Below are 17,884 nucleotides of genomic sequence, written 5' to 3'. Positions count from 1 at the left end.
CTTCTCCAAGTAGGATCTCTGAGAGCTGAAAAGCAAGAAAAAACATAGTGTATTGCAAGTTTAGTAAGCAAAATATTTAGTAAGTAATTCTTCACTGACTGAGTGAGGAATTCTAATTAATTTTTCTTTTTTTTTAATGATTTGCGGGGTTAAGGGAAGGGAGGAGAGTTGGGTGCTTTGCTACCGCGATATGGCTGTACTATCTTTGAAGACGTGGGCATGCGTGAATGTAGAGAATTCCCATCCAAACAGATTTTGTAGTTCCTTGGAGTGGGGAAGAGCATGGGCTAAGGAGCTGTTCTAGGTGCGTGTCAGATCATTTAAGGATTAATATCAAACCTAGACGTTTGTGTTTTAAGGACAAACTCAAAAATAGAAAAGCTTCCTTCTCTACAGAGAGAAAGCACACTCCCCACCACTGATGCTCCAAGTTGGACAACTGGTGGGTCTGAAAGCAGCGTGGTTGCATTAGCAAGCTGGCCAGTCCAAGCTAGTATTACCAGACTTGACTTGATTGAGCCTCCAGAGCAGCTGGCATCTATAGTTACCGAATAGAAAGAAGTAGTATGTACCTTGAAATGCAGAGAGAAAAACTTTTTTTTTTTTTTCTTTTTTAAAAAATCCTTTTGACTATGGAGTTCTCTCCTATCCCAAGTTTGCCTAACCCAGGTAGAGGTTGTTTCTAAGGATTTCTGTGTTGAACAGTTTTTGGAGGTGACTGAAATTAAATATAGGCAGTGTATCTCTAACTTGCTTCAGATATGCCTGAAGATTCAAATACGTAGTTGGAAAAGAGAGTATCAGTGAACAGACAGCATCATGTTATACTGGATAATAAGATTTTATAGAATGGCAATGTTGAGTGCTGGGTTCAGGTAAATACAGCGTGAAGAAATTGTCTTGCTTGTGCAGTCATGAATTGAGATTTTGAATTAAGAATATCCCCAGTTCACTGAACTTGCTAACTTCAATTTTTAGTACTAATCTGGCTTCATAAGCCGGTTCTGGTCAATATTTTCTGTTAATCAGAAATGGCAAAGCTTATGGGCTGAGGAACCAGCAGCAAGGTTCCTGTTAAGGCTGTAGTGATGTGTCTCCATAAAAAGTGTTACTTAGGCAGTGCTATCCATAGGGCTGTTAGCGTTTCAAGGCTCTAGGCATGAAGGAGTATTGGAATCTGTCAAAAGTGTCCAGAAAGACAGGAAAAGATGCTTTGAAATACATTGTTTCAGTAGGGACTGCAGAGCTGGCTGAAGCTGCCATAAAGAGAACCAAGACCTTTAGCATACTGTATATTGTAATTAACGTGGGTGTTTTCTTTTTAAATTAGATGCAGCAATTGGAGTTAGCACAAATGCAACAAAGAGAAGCCAACCTCACTGCTTTGGCAGCCATTGGACCAAGGAAGAAAAGACCATTGGATTCATCAAGCACTGGATCTGGGCTGGAGGTACGGAGACGACTTGCATGTTGTTGTCTTCATACCAAATTATTTTTCTTTCCCTGTAGCAAGAAGTGAAAATTCTCTTACACTAAGTGGCTGGTTACATACTGTAAGAAAACTACTCCATGTGTTAGATACTTGAAAGGATTGCTTCTGGTAAATTTGTTGGGGATATTTATCTGTGTGTTATAAGAACAACTGTGGATAAGAGCACTGTGTGTACAGGACTGAATGAAATGATGGCTCAGAGAAACTTCTGTCTGCAGTGGCGGGTAATAAAGCTGTGATGGTCTTCCACAGCAGCTAGTTGTCACGGCCCCTCAGTTGAAGTCATGATGGCTGTTTTGGATGGCTTTTGAAGTGGCTCTTGCTCTGATACTTGGCTGTGGACTTTTTTTTCCAAGCACAGGAACTCTTTTCGAATATACTGTGAGTTCGCCTTGGCTAGATTGCCCTCAAAAAGCAAGAAATTATAAATAAAGCTAGACCATTCAGTTTCTGCAATGAGCCAGATCACTTTTTCTGGCTCATGCTGCATTTTAAAAGTGCCTTGAAAGTGCTTTTAACAAATCTTAACAGATCTTAACAAATCTCTAAATATTGTGCTGGAGATTAACTGTTTCCAGGATCTGGGAAGCTTATGGGGCTGCAGAAGTTCTTTCCAAGAAGGCTGATGGTCTACTTCTGTTAGCCATCATCTCAGCTGGAGGTGGGAGGAACGTGTTGTGGGCTATCACTCAAGTGTTGTTGCCAGTTTTGCCCATCTTTCTCATGAAGCCTCAACGTTGCTTAAGTGAGCAGCTGGTTGGCTTGTGACCCAAGCACAATGAACAAAGGCCTAGAAAATAAATCTTGTGTGGAAGCAGAAGAGGTGGTAGCAAAGTTCTCCTTTCTGATAAACCTTAAGTCTTTTTCATGTTTATGGCCTAGGAAGCTTAAATAGGTGCTAGGATTGAAAATACTCCCGCATTTTTGCATCCTGGAGTCTGGAAGGACCTTGTATAAACCTCAGTTATTTGCAGTGTAACTGAGACAGTGGTGGCATCTGTCCTGTAGGTTTTCTCTCAGCCTGGGCTGTGACAAGAGACCTCTCGAAGGAGGTGAGGTAGACTTGTGTCTCAGAAAAAAATAAAAAAAAAAAAAAATCAGACATGGAGACACAACTACCTCCTTGAATGCTCCCTGTTTGCCACAAGTGTAGGAATCTGTATCTAAACAAGCTGCAGAAAGCAGCGTTCCCAGCTTTTGAGCAGCTATTCTTCACTTCTTTGAAGTTTTTTAATACACTTTCACATGAGTTATTTTTTTTTTTTATAATACCACTGGAAAAACTTGAAAAAATGAGTTTAGCACAAGAACAGTTTTCCCCATCCTTTTCTCGTCTTCCCCCAAGCTTCTATCGAGTAACTATTCCTGTTCTTCGTAGTGGTTTTCTGTAATTATTGCCAGATTTGTTTCTGAATATTTAACAAGTCTGCCTGTTAGGTACTTTTCAGTTATTTCTCATCGTCTGCGGTGTGTCTGCTTTATTAAACACTTCATGAAATTGTGCCAAAGTGAGACAGATAACAATGTTGCTATTGAAAGCTGGTGATCCATTATTTAGTTGTCAGTTTAAAAGAACGTGGACACAACGTGCCTAAAACAAACAATGAACCTTGATAGCATTTCACTGTCACAAATTTACCTGCTGTATTTTAAGATGCTTCTCATATAGGTTGCCTTACCAGACTCAACTGCAAGGGCAGTAGGTGAAAGTAATTCTGCCAGTGAAACTACTTTTGTTTCTCGCATGCAATCTTGCATTCCAGTGCCTAATACTTCAGCTCCATGCTACCAGAAAGCAATTCTCTGTGGACCTTTTTTCTTTTTTTGTGAAATTATGCAGGATAACAAACTTGAGAAGGATGTTTAGACTTAGACGCTGAAGCGTCCCAATATATCTGAGCAGGATTTATAAAAGGCTTAAGACTTCTCATGTAGAATAAAGAATGGTTTTGACAAACACTCTCTAGTTCAAGAAGCAGAACATTTGTAATACATTCATGATAACATGGCAAAACATCCTGAGCAATAAACAACATTCCATTCTTCAGAGATGAAAGGAGGTCTTTGAAACTGAAAGCAAGTACAATATGGCCTTAGGCTGATACACATTTGGGCATCTTTAAAATCATCTTTTTGGGCAACCTGTCTGAGAATAATTTAAACAGGCAGGATGTGCTTTCTCATTTCAAATTGCAAATACAGACAGCTTTACTCTCAAGTAATCTTAAATGTCAGAACTTCCTGACTATGCAATGGCAAGGAGTAAATCTGTGCATAATACTCTTGTGACTGTTTGTTTTTGTTGTTTTTTTTTTTTTTTTTAAGTCTAATATCTTGGTAGACGGGTATGATGGAATAAGTTGTCCCTGAATACGGGTGATGCTTTGACAGTATTGAATGAAATCACTGATGCTAACTGCATTTTGGTTTTGGTTTTTTTTTTTTTGTAACTGAGACTTCCACTTTCCTTGGGTAATGTTCTTTGTACAATGTTTGTCTCTTATGTCCATGTTAGAGCAAAGTTGACTCCATTCAGCTTCTTCTTATGGTTGCCTACTGCAATAATTAAAGGAGAGGAATTGTTTCAAGCCATTATTGATGTAAACTGAAGCCCTAAGGTACTTGGGGAGACAGGGAAGAAATAATCAGTTACAGTATGTATTAAAAAAGTGAAGCTCTGTAAGCAAACTTGTTACATATTTGCTTTTCTTTATTCAGTACCAAAATGTAATGGGTACTGTAAGAGTGGTGCTCAGCAGAGTGGGTTGATGTGTGTCTGCTACCTTTTGTTGCAACAACAGTAAGTATAAAGGGCTCAGAACAGCATTTCTTAGCATACCATGTTTCCTTTTTCCACAAATGAGTGTCTGTGTTTTAATTGGGATGGTTCTTCAGCCTTAGGTATCTGCTTCCTCTGTACTGTGCCACTTGGTTTTGCACCTCTTCTGGAAAGTCTTTTTCCTGATATGGTTGAATGTCTGATTCCTATACATTCATCCTTTCTTGTTCTCTGAAATTCTGCTTTCTTTACTTGGTCTTTTAAGGACAACTATTATGGATTATTTTAATCTGGAAACTAGAACATGTGGTGACATGAGCATGTTCTTTTCAGCTGGAAGCCTGCTTACCAGCAGCCACGTCACTTTATAGTGCAGCAGGTAGCAAATAAAGAAAGAGGTTCTTGCCCAGAGGAGTGTCTGTCAACTAATTTGGAACTAAAAGCAATATAAAAAGGGTAAACTATATCTTGCCATGATTATTGCTAATGTATTGCTAAACTTGAAATAGCAGTAGGTGCAAATCCATGAACATCATGGAATGAAAAAACAAGGCCAATGCTCTAGGCTAATTTAAAAAAAAAGAAAAAAGGCATCAGTATGATGGGAATTCTTTTCCTCTTCTGGTTGGAAACACTCATTTGTGTAGTTTTGCATGTTCTCTTCACTACAACTTAATATTTGAATGGTATTGTTCAGAAAGAGTAATTTGAGAAAGCCCTGGTAAGAAAATCCCCTCTATTGTGAAAATGTGTTAATTGGTGCTACTTGTATTCCAGAGGTGGTAATATCTTCTTCTCTCTCGTTCTGGTCCCTCTGGACACTTTTGGATACAATGCGGGGGAGAGGCCTTTGTATTTCATTCATGTGTGTTTTTGGGTTTGTGTATTTGTTACCCACCTCTTTTCCATTTTTGGGGGGCATGTGGTGAACATGATGAATTAAAGGGTGGGAAGAATTGAAAAATAACTCATCTTGAGAAGGGACAACACTTCTAAAACAAATCAGAAAAAAATAAACTTGAAGCCGCAGACTTACTTCCTTGATTCTGTGTTCTGTTTCATAGTTTTTATGGGTTGGTAACATGCCCCATAATGTTTTCAATGCTGAGAAATAGTCAAGGATTATTTTGGGTTTAGTTTTACTGCTTTTCTGATGACAAAGCTATTTTGGAAACAGCTTTGTCTCATTCTCACTGTAACTGGAGTCTTAGAAGTTTGAAAACCCTTGCAGATATTTAAAGCTTTCTTCAGTGAGGAAACAGACTGCAGTTCTGAGTCCTTAAACTTACTTTCCTTCTACCCAAAGGTGTCCCAGATCCCAGCTCATCTTTGGTCTTGAATTGAGGGCCGTATGTTTGTGTGGTATCACACAGAAGGAAGGAAAAAAAGTCTAGATACATTTCTGAAAGTGGAGTTCGGAGACTGGCTGTTATGATCAGCTTCTGAAGACTGTGTTTGGACCATTCTTCTGCTTTATACAGGAAAACTTACTTGGATGCCTGCACTTCTGTGTAATTTGCGGGGGGAGACTGCTTGCTTCTCATCCATTTTTTGGCTCGATAACACGTTAACTACTTGAAAGTGTCCTGAAGTGCCATTGGTGGCGTGTCCTTCAGTTGACTTTTTCCACGTTGGTCACATTGACTCACTCAGGGGTAAATCTTTGTGTCTTTTCTTTGATTTTGCCTGAGCCAATGGCAAAGGAAATTTCCTCCTTCCAGATACTGCTTGTGGCTGTTTGGTCCCTCACCAGGACTGGCGGCTCTGTTAGTACATGTGAGCCTTGCCTTGCTACCCATGGTCTGGGTCTGCTGTGGAAACTGAGGCTACTAATGGTGCAGGTGATATCCTAGGGTCAGTGCGGAGCCATTCAAGTACTTTCTTCCTGTCAAACTCTTAGCTCTGGCCAACATGTGTAAAATAATGCAGTACTTCCAAGGTGATGCACATCTTCTGATACTGCAGTCCACAATTAGGCTTGTATTCTCCTTCTGGGAAGACGTTCAGCAAGAAGAAATGGGAGAAATGTCTTGTTTACTACACTAGTCATTGTTCCACTTTAAGTATTGATTGTGGGTGGACAAAACAAGTGTGTTGCCTTCTCTTTTAGGGCAAGGTCTCTGCCACATCTGATCATTGTTAGCAGAACTTAAACTTATGCTTCTTGCTTTACAGCTTAGAATACCAATATGCATGTTGATCAAACATATTCTGTATATGGTGCATGTTTAAGCTTTGGAAATGCTCTTTAGGCTGACCTGGGGAGAACTAAGGTTTTAGGCATCAAGTCCTTTTCTGCAGAATAAAAGAAAACCTCAACTCTTCCAAATGTTTGGGGAAGAGAGATGTTTTGGTTTTTCTACCGTGTGGCAATCAAATCACTCTTTTTGGTGTTTGTGGGAGGAATGTGTGGTAGTTAAGGGGTATCTGGCTTTACACTCCTATGAGTGGTAGCTGTAGAAGTTACTGCACCCTTTCTGACCACGAGCTCTGCTGATGAGAGGACACGCTAGCATAATTCATCAGCTTCAGTATTGGTATTAAGGACGTGACTGTGTCTAAATGTGAATTAAAGGCAGAAGTTGGCTCTGTAGCAAATGGATGATAGGTTTGCTACTCCCTGTATATCCATGGGGCACAGAGAGGCTGCTGGCTGGTGCTTAGCATTGGTACACGATAGTCTGCTAAAGTATTTTCTTAAAAGCTGCAGAAAATGAATTTAAAAGCAATCACTTCAAATTGGACCTATACTACTTGCATGTAAGTAGGTGTTCAGAGTCAGGCTACAAAATCTATTTCTACACTTCAGGGGTTTCTCTCTCTGTGTGTCTCTGTCTCTACCACCCCTTCCTCCAGCCCATTTTGGGATTTAGGTCTGAAGTGATACAGGAGGGTTTTTCTTTTTTCTGCTTTGCATATGCTTAACGTATGCAGATTCTTGATTTCAGTTTCTGGTTCTTACTCAGGCTGTCGGGACAATCGAAGAGTCTATGGCGTGGTCATACCTTTGGGGAAGAGGGGAGCTAAAAGTGTTACTGCAATTATAAAATATGGCTTCAGCATCTTACTTATCTGCTGCACGACTGAAGCACAGCCGTGTTAGCTAGAGAGTTTCAATTTCAGTACTAAATTTCCTGGCTGCTGTCAGTCTAGGCCATACACTTGATGTGAATTTTTTCCCATATAAATAGGCAAAAATATTCTCAACTGCCATTCACACACTTGAGAAATACAGTTCATTGGCCCATATTGTGCCTTCTCTGTGCTAGAGATGAACTTAATTCTTCCTATGTGTGAAAGATATCTGCAATTTAAATGACTAATTGCATTGTAGCTTTAGGCTGAACATATTGGTAATGCGCAAATGTTGATGACATGTGAAGGGTCAAGAGATTTATAATTTAGTTGACAATACATTGCTTAAAATGATGTGGCAAAGAGCCAGAAAATTTCAGCTTAATAATTGTCTATTAACTAACATGACATATTTGTATAGTATTCATTACCTCCAGGTACAGATTAAGCATCTGATGTAGCCATACGAAGTGACATGCGTACATGAATCTTGGGCATAATAGTGAATAAACTGACATTACATTCGCAGTAATTTGTTTCACTATGTAAAACATGTTGTTGCCTACATTTGAAAGGACTTGTAGGAATGTTGCAATGCAATCTGAGGAAAAATGCGTAGTTGAATAGCGTTCTCTATTAGATAGATCTGACAGCTTCGTGAGGCTTCTTTGTAGACTACAGCAGATAACATCATACATATACATGCGTGTTTTCAGCTGCACGAGAAGCAGACTGGAAATAGAAATCTAAGCCTTTCAGACATTGGCTTGTTCTACCCTAGTGGTCTATATGGTTAAGAAAAAAAAAAACCCACCAAAAAACCCAGCACCCAATGCCACCAACTTTATTTTTTAAAAATATCATATTTATATAAATATTGAGTAATGTAGTATTTCAGTATTGTGAATGTGGGAGTACTTCTAGCAGACTGAGGCTTGTTAGAATAGGGAGCATCAGTAGGCTGGCTTGTCACCAATATAATATCAACTTTTTTCACTTCATTTTCTCTGGCCTAAATTATGCACTTATTTGTACAAGCAAAACTTTCACAATTCTGACAGGGTCCCTTCCTTCCCCTTCGCTACTCGGAGATCTGGGAAAGTGATTGAGCACTCCACAGTGCATTAATGGCTTTTTAACCCCTTTTTTCCTCCTGTGAGACAGGAATGTGTTCTGTGTTTTACAGGTGGGAAACTAATGTACAGGGTACACTAGATATCACAGGCATCAGTGTGACCACAGGTGACAGAGCTGGGCCTTAAACCTGGATACTTTTGCTCCGATTCGCTAGATGCCTTTACCACCTTCCAGCAAGGTCTTTTCTGCACGCAGCTCTAATTATCCAGTGTTTGGAGAAGTCATTGAAAATGGTCTTGTGCCTTTGCTTCCTTCTGCTGGTGGTGTTTTTACGATGCGCAGCAGAACCGCCGTGACAATTTGCTCTCTTGGGACCTTGGCTCTGAGACTGGGGTGTGTTTATGCCACACCAAAAATTGGAATGAGAACTCTTGGCTTGACTTTTTAACACTTGACTGCATGCATTGCTCCCTTAAAGTGGCCCCTTCTTAAGAGTTTAAAATTTTGAATGCGATGGGTGTGAAGCCATTGAATTTGAGAAGGGAACGTACTCTGCCAGGAGCAGCTCACTGAGCCTCACCTGGACTTGGTGGGAAGGAAGGTGTCTGCTGACCTCTCTGAGCTTTGTATCGGGGCTTGGAGGTGAGCTCTGAGCAGCTTTGATATCCTTGTCAGTACCTGTGATCCAGACTTGTAGATCATATGTCACCTTTTCAGAGAGAGTTGGTATTTAATTCTCAGTCCAGCCACTGGAGAGAGCTCTAGAGATCTTAAAACAGTTTCCAGGAGCAACCTGTCAACTAAAGTAGCTGCACAACGGGTGTGGGAGTACAGCAGGAGCTCCACGATGTCTTCTGCTGCCAAGATCAGTGAGAGTAACTGATCTCTGTTAGGTGTATTTAAAAGGCTCTGAGGACCAAGAAAGAGTGACAGCATGTTGCTTTGGCAAAGTTGCTGATTTGACTTGACTCTGAGGAGCAGGACCGCAGCTGTTGTGGCCTCCTGGGGCTGATTTTAAACCAGCTGGTGGTCTTGGTACTGTAAGGGGTGGTTTCCAGTGGTGCAGAGCCACGTTGCTACAGCACTTTACATGGCTTACAAACAGGGACTGTTAGCTCCCTGTCAGCTGCCGATACCCAGGTCATTGATACCCAGATTGACCGGTAATATTTATGCTGATAGCTACCCCTCCTGGACTGCACGTCTCCACGTTGTTTCTCTTTTGGAAGGAAAGTGGGGTGCTGGGGGCTCAGTGAAAGGCAGGAACATCAGGATATGGTTGATGTCTTCCAGCCTCCCCTGTGGGGGAGTGCTCCCAATTTAAAAAAAAAAATAAAATTAAAAAAAGACAGGGAGAAAATTAAAAGAGAAAAAAGTCGCTACAATTGCTAGTTAAGGCACTAATAATTAGGTGTTGCAGAAGGGGGGGGTGCAGGCTGGTTGCAGTACCCTTTGCTAGAATTAGTTCTACAGGGATGCATTTTATGTTCACTTATCTTTATACTTGTCTGTGGCCTGGTTGAAATGCAGCTTTTTTCACTTCCCCTCAGAAGAGACTCACAAAGCTGTCTTAGGGTGGGCTGAAGACTTCTGCAGAGAAGAATTACCCAAAATAGCAAGACACATGCGGTTGATGCCTAGCTGGGAGGAATGGAATAGAGATGTCTGGCAGCAAGGAACGGGCTGGTGTTGTTCTAACCAGGGTATTAAAGTCTCAGAAGCAGCTTGGGGGAGCGTCTGTGCAGGAAGGGGGATATGAGCTGTAAAGGAGGGGACTGCTGACTGTGGCCTAGGGCCAGACAAGATCAACCTGCTGCCTAAGAGGAACTTGCTCAAGAGGAGGCTCTGAGAACTGAGCGGTGGAGGAACCTCCCCTAAAGTCTCCCTTGTGTCAGCTGGAGAGCTCAAGAGTTGGGCACTTCTTAAAAAAAGCCTTGGCTTTTTATTAACAGAGGCACCTGTGGTGGTTCATTTTGATGCACAGATGGCATCTTAAGTGTTTTCACTTTTGGTTCTCTAAATGTTTTATTACAAAAATACGGGCAATATGTCACCATCCACTGCTTGGTCCAAACTCCAAAAGAAACCCATGAAAGACATGGGGACAGTAGCTAAAAGGAGTTAGTGCTCATCCCCCTATAAACTTAGTTCAGAGTTCCCCAACACAGTCCTGGTCTGGACTGGAATGACCTAGGCAGTCTGTTAGCTTCCGTAATTTTAAACCATCATGCACTTTGAGAGAAGGACCTTTTCTTTTAACTTTGATGCGGTAGCAGCTGTTGGTTTAGGTATGTTCAATAATTAGTAAGAGCCCCTGGCCCCTGGAATGCTGTACTCGGTAGTTCTGATAAGCCGGTGTGATGCGACGTGAAACCAAGAAGTATGAACTGGCTGTCTGAGCAAACAGGAGTCCAGGATAAGCTTTGGCTTTGGATGTGATATTAATTACAGCATAACATCACTTTATGTCTCTGCGCTGGGCATGATGGGTAAGAATTTAAGAATAAACAAACCCCGTCTCGAACACGGGCAGCTTGGTGCTCCTGACCTATTGTAACATCTTACATCTCCAACAGCTTCCAAAGCAGGCTCGGGGATTTGTGCTGTCCCCCCCCCTTTTTGTAAGGATTGAACAGCAATCAGGTGTCTTTGGTCTCTTTTTAAAGGTAAGACTTCTAGTCTAATGACTATTTAGAGAGAAAATACTCTCACCTCCATAAAGTTCTTTGAATTATAAAGGACATTGCTGCTGGGTTACTGAAAACCCTTGGGGTTTGTTTCATTTATAACATTGCCTCGGGCCTTCTGCTGCATCCTGTTGGATTGACCTCCTTTTCAACCCGTGCTGGCAGCTGCATTGCAGCGCTATCTTTTCCCTGGATCCTTCAGGGTTGTCATATGACAAACTTGAACTGTGACCCTTTTGTGTCTTACCAGGACAGCAGTGCCCTCTCTGTGTGATGTGGCCAGCAGTCTTCCCCACGCACGCATTTGTTCCAAGCCATTTAACAAACTGAAAATTTCAAGTGATGGCATTTCATAGTGTTTAATAGTATCGACTGTAAAGCAAATGAAATGGTGCTGAATACCCTGCGTGCTGCTAGTAAGAAATACAGCTTCCATTTCTGCAGTATGCCCTGGGTTTTCAGTGGTTAGTGTATGCTCTCTGGTGAATCTCTTTATTTTTTTTTTAATAAATTTCAATGCTTTCCCCCTAACAACAGTAGCATTCACTGCTATGGATAGTCCAGCACTGGTATTTGTTTCTAATATATGGGGGGTTTAACCAGATTTCTCTAAGCAAAGTGGGCAAAGTCATTTTGCTGAAGTCTTGCAGAGAGTGTTAGGGTAAGAATTGATATAGTTAACACGGCATCCAAGCAACACCGTCTCCAATTGGTGTTGATGCTGGCAGGCATTGCCTTGCTGAAGTTACAGAGACTGAGCACTCGTATTTGTACAAATTGCATTCATTACCGAGAACCCTCCAGTAGTGATAAGAGACTGGCTGTGTAGCATAGATTGGCTCCAAGATAAGTAGCCAGTCTATTGTGCAGCTCGTGGTAATCTTCCTCCTCCCCGCCCCTAATAATAAATCTTGGGGCATTTTGGAATGCGTGGGGGTTGCTCATTCCAGTAGCCTGAATGTATAACTACTAAACATCATCATCTCCTACCAACTGTGCTTTCATAACCAAGGGAGGCAGCCGACTGAGATGAATAAGCTCGGATAGTGTTCTGAATGTGCGGATGCTTTGACTCTGTGTGTTTGTTGCTCCCTTAAAGGACAATTCACAGGTGAGGGCCAGGGTAAGAGTTTCTCCCAGACGTACGTCAAGGTAGAGCCCAATCACAGTGATGGTTTTCTTCAAGAAGAGATGGGAATGTCTGGAGCTCGGGTGTTTGCAAGTGGGAGTAAGAGCCTTGCACAACCTGGGGCTCTGCACAGGAACCATGGTAGTACCATTTTTGTAGTTAGTTTATCCTTTCTCAGTGCAAAGTGTCTATGCAGTGTGACTTCAGTGAAACAGCAGTTATTTATCTTACCATAATAATATAGTTTTAAAGAAGGAGAATTTTCTGCTTGCTTTGACTGAAATAATCCATCAACTGGCAAGTGCTTGCTGTGTTTTTTAAAGTATCTAATGTGCAAGGATTTCTGAAGTGCTGGTTTTCAACATGTAAAGCTGAACATCAGCAAGCTAATTTTATGCAAGTAGGCAGTATAATCCAACCAGTGTGGTTAAAAACTTGTATTTACATGGAATTCTAATGTTTTTGTTTTTTTTCTTTTCTCTGTCCCTCCTCCATTTAGGGTTTGAATCGCAATGGAATTGCTCCTGGATCATCAAGTTTTAGCCTTACAAAACAGCTACTCTGTCCAAGAATAACCCGCGTCTGTCTCAGGGACTTGATATTCTGCATGGAACAAGAGAGGGAGATGAAGCATTCTCTAACCTTGTACCGTGCTCTGCTGAAGTGAATTGAATTTACATTTCACCTTGCTGTCTACTGCCAAAGAAAACACTGAAGCATTGTTGCACTGTCTTGAAATTCCAATTTCTGGAAGGTGATCCGTTGTAAGGATAACTTTTGTTTACAGATAAACATTTTTATTAAATACCTAACTTAGCACCTGTAGGGTTTTTAATAATATTTGGCTTAAACCAGTCTGTAAACCAGTGAAAACAGAGCTGCACACACAAGCACCTCTGCCTACTTGCCTGCATTTAACTGACTTGCAGGCTCTGAGGGCTTGATACATGTACCTAGTTTATGTATGTCGCTTGCTTCAGTACTCCAGAGTCTGCAACATCTGTTCTACATGTAGTGCCTTCTTCTAATCCAACCTTATTTAGGGAAATAAATAACACTTTAAAGGCACTGCATAGCATGGCAACTGTATTTAATCATGAACCAGCAATCAGTCAACATGCTAATGTATTGCCTGTCTCACTCAGCATCTCCTTAAATTTTCTGGGTTTAAAATTACTACTGGATGCTCAGTCATGGAGAGCAAAGTAGCAAGCAAAAGGAAGGAGGGGTGCTTTCTTGCCTCACCTCAAATGCCCTCCCCCTTTCCTCTGAGAAAGTAACTGAGGGAAGGTGACCAAATTGGTTGTTCTTGTGACTGAAGTACATCAGACAGTGTAGTTAGGGCATACTTCGATGTTTAGGGAAAATTTGGAGTTACTGAACTTGAATACAAGGAGTGAAAGAGCCTAAAAAGGAAGGGTAAACAGAAGAAACAGTTTATCTTTCTGTATATAGAAAAAATAGCATTGAACCTGAGCATAGATGTAGAAGGAAATGAACAAAAGCAACCTGTGCTGACTGCAAAAAAGGGAAAACTTGAGATGCATTGAAACTTTGCAGCTGGAGATTCTCTCAAGGAGAAAAGCAGAGTTTGCAAAGCACAGGATTCACTGCTTTATTTAGAATGATGATTTAATACCTTAACATGGTATAACAGGGAAGCTTCCCAAATAGAAAGTGTTTAGACAGTTGCCTGTTTCCATTCAGTGAGGAGGAGGACTCCAGATTATTTAGACTGTTAGAATAGATTTAAAGATTTTCTGCTTGCTGGTAAAGACCGCTTTGTGGTGGAAGGAAAACCATCTCGGTCACCCTTCTCCCCAGCCTCCAGATATTTTGCCTCCCATGACCCAGTGCTGTATAGCGTGGCTGTTTCCTAGGACTAGTGGGAAAGGCACTGACACTATTGAATGGCTTCCTGCTGAATCTTTTTGCTTGTAAGGAACGAGCTTCCTGCGGTTATTTGGCATGCTACTTCAGAACCTGAAGCGATGACTCAAACGCCCTCCACCGTCAGAACCACTGCAGATTGTTACCAAATTCAGTAAGCTGTGAATTGGTTATGGTTTTTTTTTTTTGTTGGAACAGTAGTAAACAAAGCTAGTAATTGAATGCTGTAAATTATTTATATATGTATATATAGCATATATATATATATAAAAGAAAAGCAGTACTTTGGCTAAGCTATAGTTTGCAAGATATTGATGGCATCAGGCAAAATTGTTTTGTATAATTAAATGCTTAGCTTTACTTTTTATGTAAAGTGCAGCATTTTCCATATTTGTGTACTGTATCTTATTGATCAGATGTTTAAAATTATTTTAAATACTGCATTAAAGCAATTATTTTATTAAAAATAATAAATTGGTGACTTTGTTTCCTAACATGAGAGATCCAGCGTCTGAAGCTGTCATCCCCATGACTAATGGCGTGTCTCTGAGAGCGAGCCCTGGCTGGCTGCCCACCACAGTGATTGGCACAGTTGCCCCATGTGATGTGTTCATGATAAATATCTATATTTTAAGGTTTTTAAACAGAGCTAAGTGACAGAGAAAGGAATTACTTGAAGCGGGGGTGGGCAGGGAGGAAAAGCAACCTCTCATTTGCCTGACTTCCCCCAGTCAGTCAGCACACAGGCTGGGGTTTCGTTTTTTTGTAACAGCTGGGCAGAGGTGAGTACTTTGCACGTGTTCTGGGAAGTGAAAACACAGGAACAGTCTCAGACTTCAGCAATGTGCAGTGGAAGCATTGTCCTAAATTATTTTTAAAGCAACTCACAATTAATTAAGTGCAGGTTGGAGAACAAAGATGAACATCTGCGTATTGGCCCCCCTCTTTGTCTTCTTTAAACCAGTGTGATACTTGAAAATGTTAGAGAAAATAGCTTAATTAATACATAGATATATATGAAGTATAATACATGATTCAAGTGGTTTTATGGCCTGCCTACAATGCAGATTGTGTGCTTTTCTTGCTTCCATAGCAAGTTGTCTCTTTTACCAGTAGTTCCTCTCTGTGGGCCACCTGTTCCCCATCCCCAAAACACACCCCAGCCCCCAGAATTTTACCCTGTAAGGAGTAGCAGACATTTTCGGAAAGGTATTTCAGCAGGTCTTTAGGCCTAATTTCAAACAGGGACAGACAAGCCCTTGGTGCAAAGGCTAAAAATACTTGTCTCCCTCCCAAGGGTTTGGCCTGCCTCTCATTTGAGCTCAGCCTGGCTTCTGAGAAGAACAAGTATCCTCTAAAGTGGCACTTGGTTGACACTTGGGCTTTGCTCACACACGCCAGGAGTTAAAGGAGAGTTGACCATGGGTTTCAGTCTCATTATGCTTTTATGGGAAGGTGGACTGCTCTTTGTGTAAACTCTAAAAGCCCTGTCATAGTTGATGAAGACAAACCACACCATCATCCTCCCTTGACTCTTAGTTCTCAGCATGCTCATGTTCCCCATGTGCGTGGGGACCTAGCAGCAGAGCCATCTATGCCACCGATGCTGTGAGGGGTCTAGAGCTTAGTCCAGGCACTTCTTGCTTTCAAGATGGTCTGCTAGTCTAGTGGCTGTTTCTGATGCACTGAGCTGCCTGGGGAACCATCCCAGCCACTCGAGTATTCTGCCTTTAGAGAAAACAGTGTATGTACTTGTGGGGAGAAAGCTGTTGGTGCTGCCTCTTGACTACTACTATCTTAGCAGCATAGTATGTCAAGTTTTCTATGTTATGTGGAGACGAAAGGGGGCCTGTACTCTTCGTCCTCCAGCTGCTGCTTTTTCCCTTTATTGCCATTTTCAAGTCCTACCACTGAATCCAGCCCTTTGCACTGTCCTTGACTCCAGCTTTTCTCTTCTCCCCCTGGGGAAGACTAGCCGGAGTACACTAACACACCCCGCAGCTTTGTTTGAGGTTTAATGAGGAAGGTAGCGGGAGCCCATGAGATGTTGCTAGATGATTCCTCAAAGCCAGTGCACTCTCTTGGACTCTTTGACACGAGTAGCTTGAGGCTACTGTTTGCATCAAGTTGTTGTAGGCCCACTCTCTTGTAGGCACCTGTGTCCTGCCATGTGAGTGCACTGTGCTCGGCAAAAAATGCTGTCAGCGGTTCTCCAGGTTCATCTCTCCGCTCTGTTCTTTGCTTTTCTCTCCGTTTGTAATCACCAGGGTGAAGAAGGAAAGACTAGGGCAAACAAGGATGTCCTGAAGGGGCAGACAGTCCAAGTGATTGGACTCGATGAAATGAGCTTGCTCCCAGCAACTTTCCAAATGAGGGCTGCTGGGTTTCTGAGGCCAAGTGTTGCAGATGCTTCCCTCTGCATGTAGCACACGTGATGTCTACACCTCCTCCAAGAGCTGGATCCAACCATTGTTATCCAAAGTCCCATGGCTGGAACCTGCAGCTCTGGAGATAACTGCAATCTGCAGTGAAGGTTTTACTCCTTTGATGAGTGCAAAACTGTGTACGAAGGCTAAAGAACGTAGCACACTGGATTTCTCTGTTTTGTCACTTTTAGTACTGGGCTTGTTAGGACGTGTCAATGGCTTGTCCCACCCTCATCTGGTAGGAAGGCTGCCTGTCTGTAGGCCGCGATGCTAGTGTTTCACTTGGTACAGGTCTTTTGTAAGCTAGGCGAGCAACCCTTTTGGTTTTATTATGTTTTGAAGAAAGAAGCAAGAAACCTTCTCTTTTCCTTCCAGATACATCAGTCCTCGTTCCTACCACCTCTTCTTTCCTCTGCTGCTATAGGCATGAATTGGTCAGTCCTTACCTGCTGTCTGTATCTGTACTAGCAAGTTAGCTGATAACTTTGCCTACCCAGGATCCCCAGCTTCACAGTTCATAGATTGCCTCCAGGGAGCCTGCTTTCGCAGGGGTTTTTGCTGTGAAGGAGGGAGGAAAAAGAGGATTTCCATCCTGGACTGGAAAGTTGAATGGCTGGGAGTGGAGGGAGGGGGTGGTGTAGGTCAGTCCTGAGGCTGCTACTTTCTGTGCAGGGAGCGGGTTCTCACAGGTAGTTTGTGTTTCATGGTGGGCAAGACTTCTGCTGTTAACTCCTGCTTCAGTCAAGGGATTTCTACAAGGTCCTTGCAGCAGTAGGTACTTTGGACCTTCCAAGGGATGTTTCCCTGTCAGAGCCACCTAAAGTTCCTGTTGGAGAACCCATCAGAGCCAGTCATCCGTTCTCTTCTCCAATCCCTATCTCACAGTCCCACAGCTCTTCCAGGTGTCTCCTCTTCAGCCTCTTTCTGTGTCAGAAGTAGGAAAGAGTGTAGAGCCGTGTCTTGCATGATTCAGCTGGACATTGGGTGGTATCAGGACCAGCACTGAGGCCCTGGGGGTGCCCACTATGTGTTTCCCCAGAGCTCTGTCTATCAGTAGTGTCACTGAAAAACTGTCTCCCTTGATGGGAAGGAGGAAAGGTGAGGGTCTTCTGCCTGGGTACTGCTAAGGCAAAAAACTCCTCTTCATCTCAGCAGCTTGGCCTATGTGCTCCAGCTCCACAGGGTTTCCTTGAAGAACTGCAGTTATCGGTGAGCTGCTACTCTCTCTACCAGATCACAGAGAATATTCTTTTAAAATCTATTTGGAATGAAAAATTATCTGAAAGATCATCTGTATCTGTTTTTGAGAGCTAATTCATAATTATGTGT

At 42.1% G+C, this 17,884-nt stretch overlaps 1 protein-coding gene across 1 annotated transcript in view; it reads left to right on the top strand.

The window, feature by feature from the left end:
• The window catches only part of TAF4B (TATA-box binding protein associated factor 4b), a 76,638-nt gene extending 63,732 nt beyond the window's left edge, over window positions 1-12,906 (top strand). The window contains exons 14-15 of the mRNA XM_074146547.1: window positions 1,331-1,450; window positions 12,739-12,906. Coding sequence (XP_074002648.1) covers window positions 1,331-1,450; window positions 12,739-12,906 — 288 coding nt within the window. The remainder of the gene's footprint in view (window positions 1-1,330; window positions 1,451-12,738) is intronic.
• Window positions 12,907-17,884: the final 4,978 nt, after the last annotated feature.

Source organism: Numenius arquata, chromosome 4, assembly GCF_964106895.1.
Source record: "Numenius arquata chromosome 4, bNumArq3.hap1.1, whole genome shotgun sequence".
Lineage (NCBI taxonomy): Eukaryota > Metazoa > Chordata > Aves > Charadriiformes > Scolopacidae > Numenius > Numenius arquata.
This window is presented reverse-complemented; position numbering and strand designations above follow the sequence as displayed.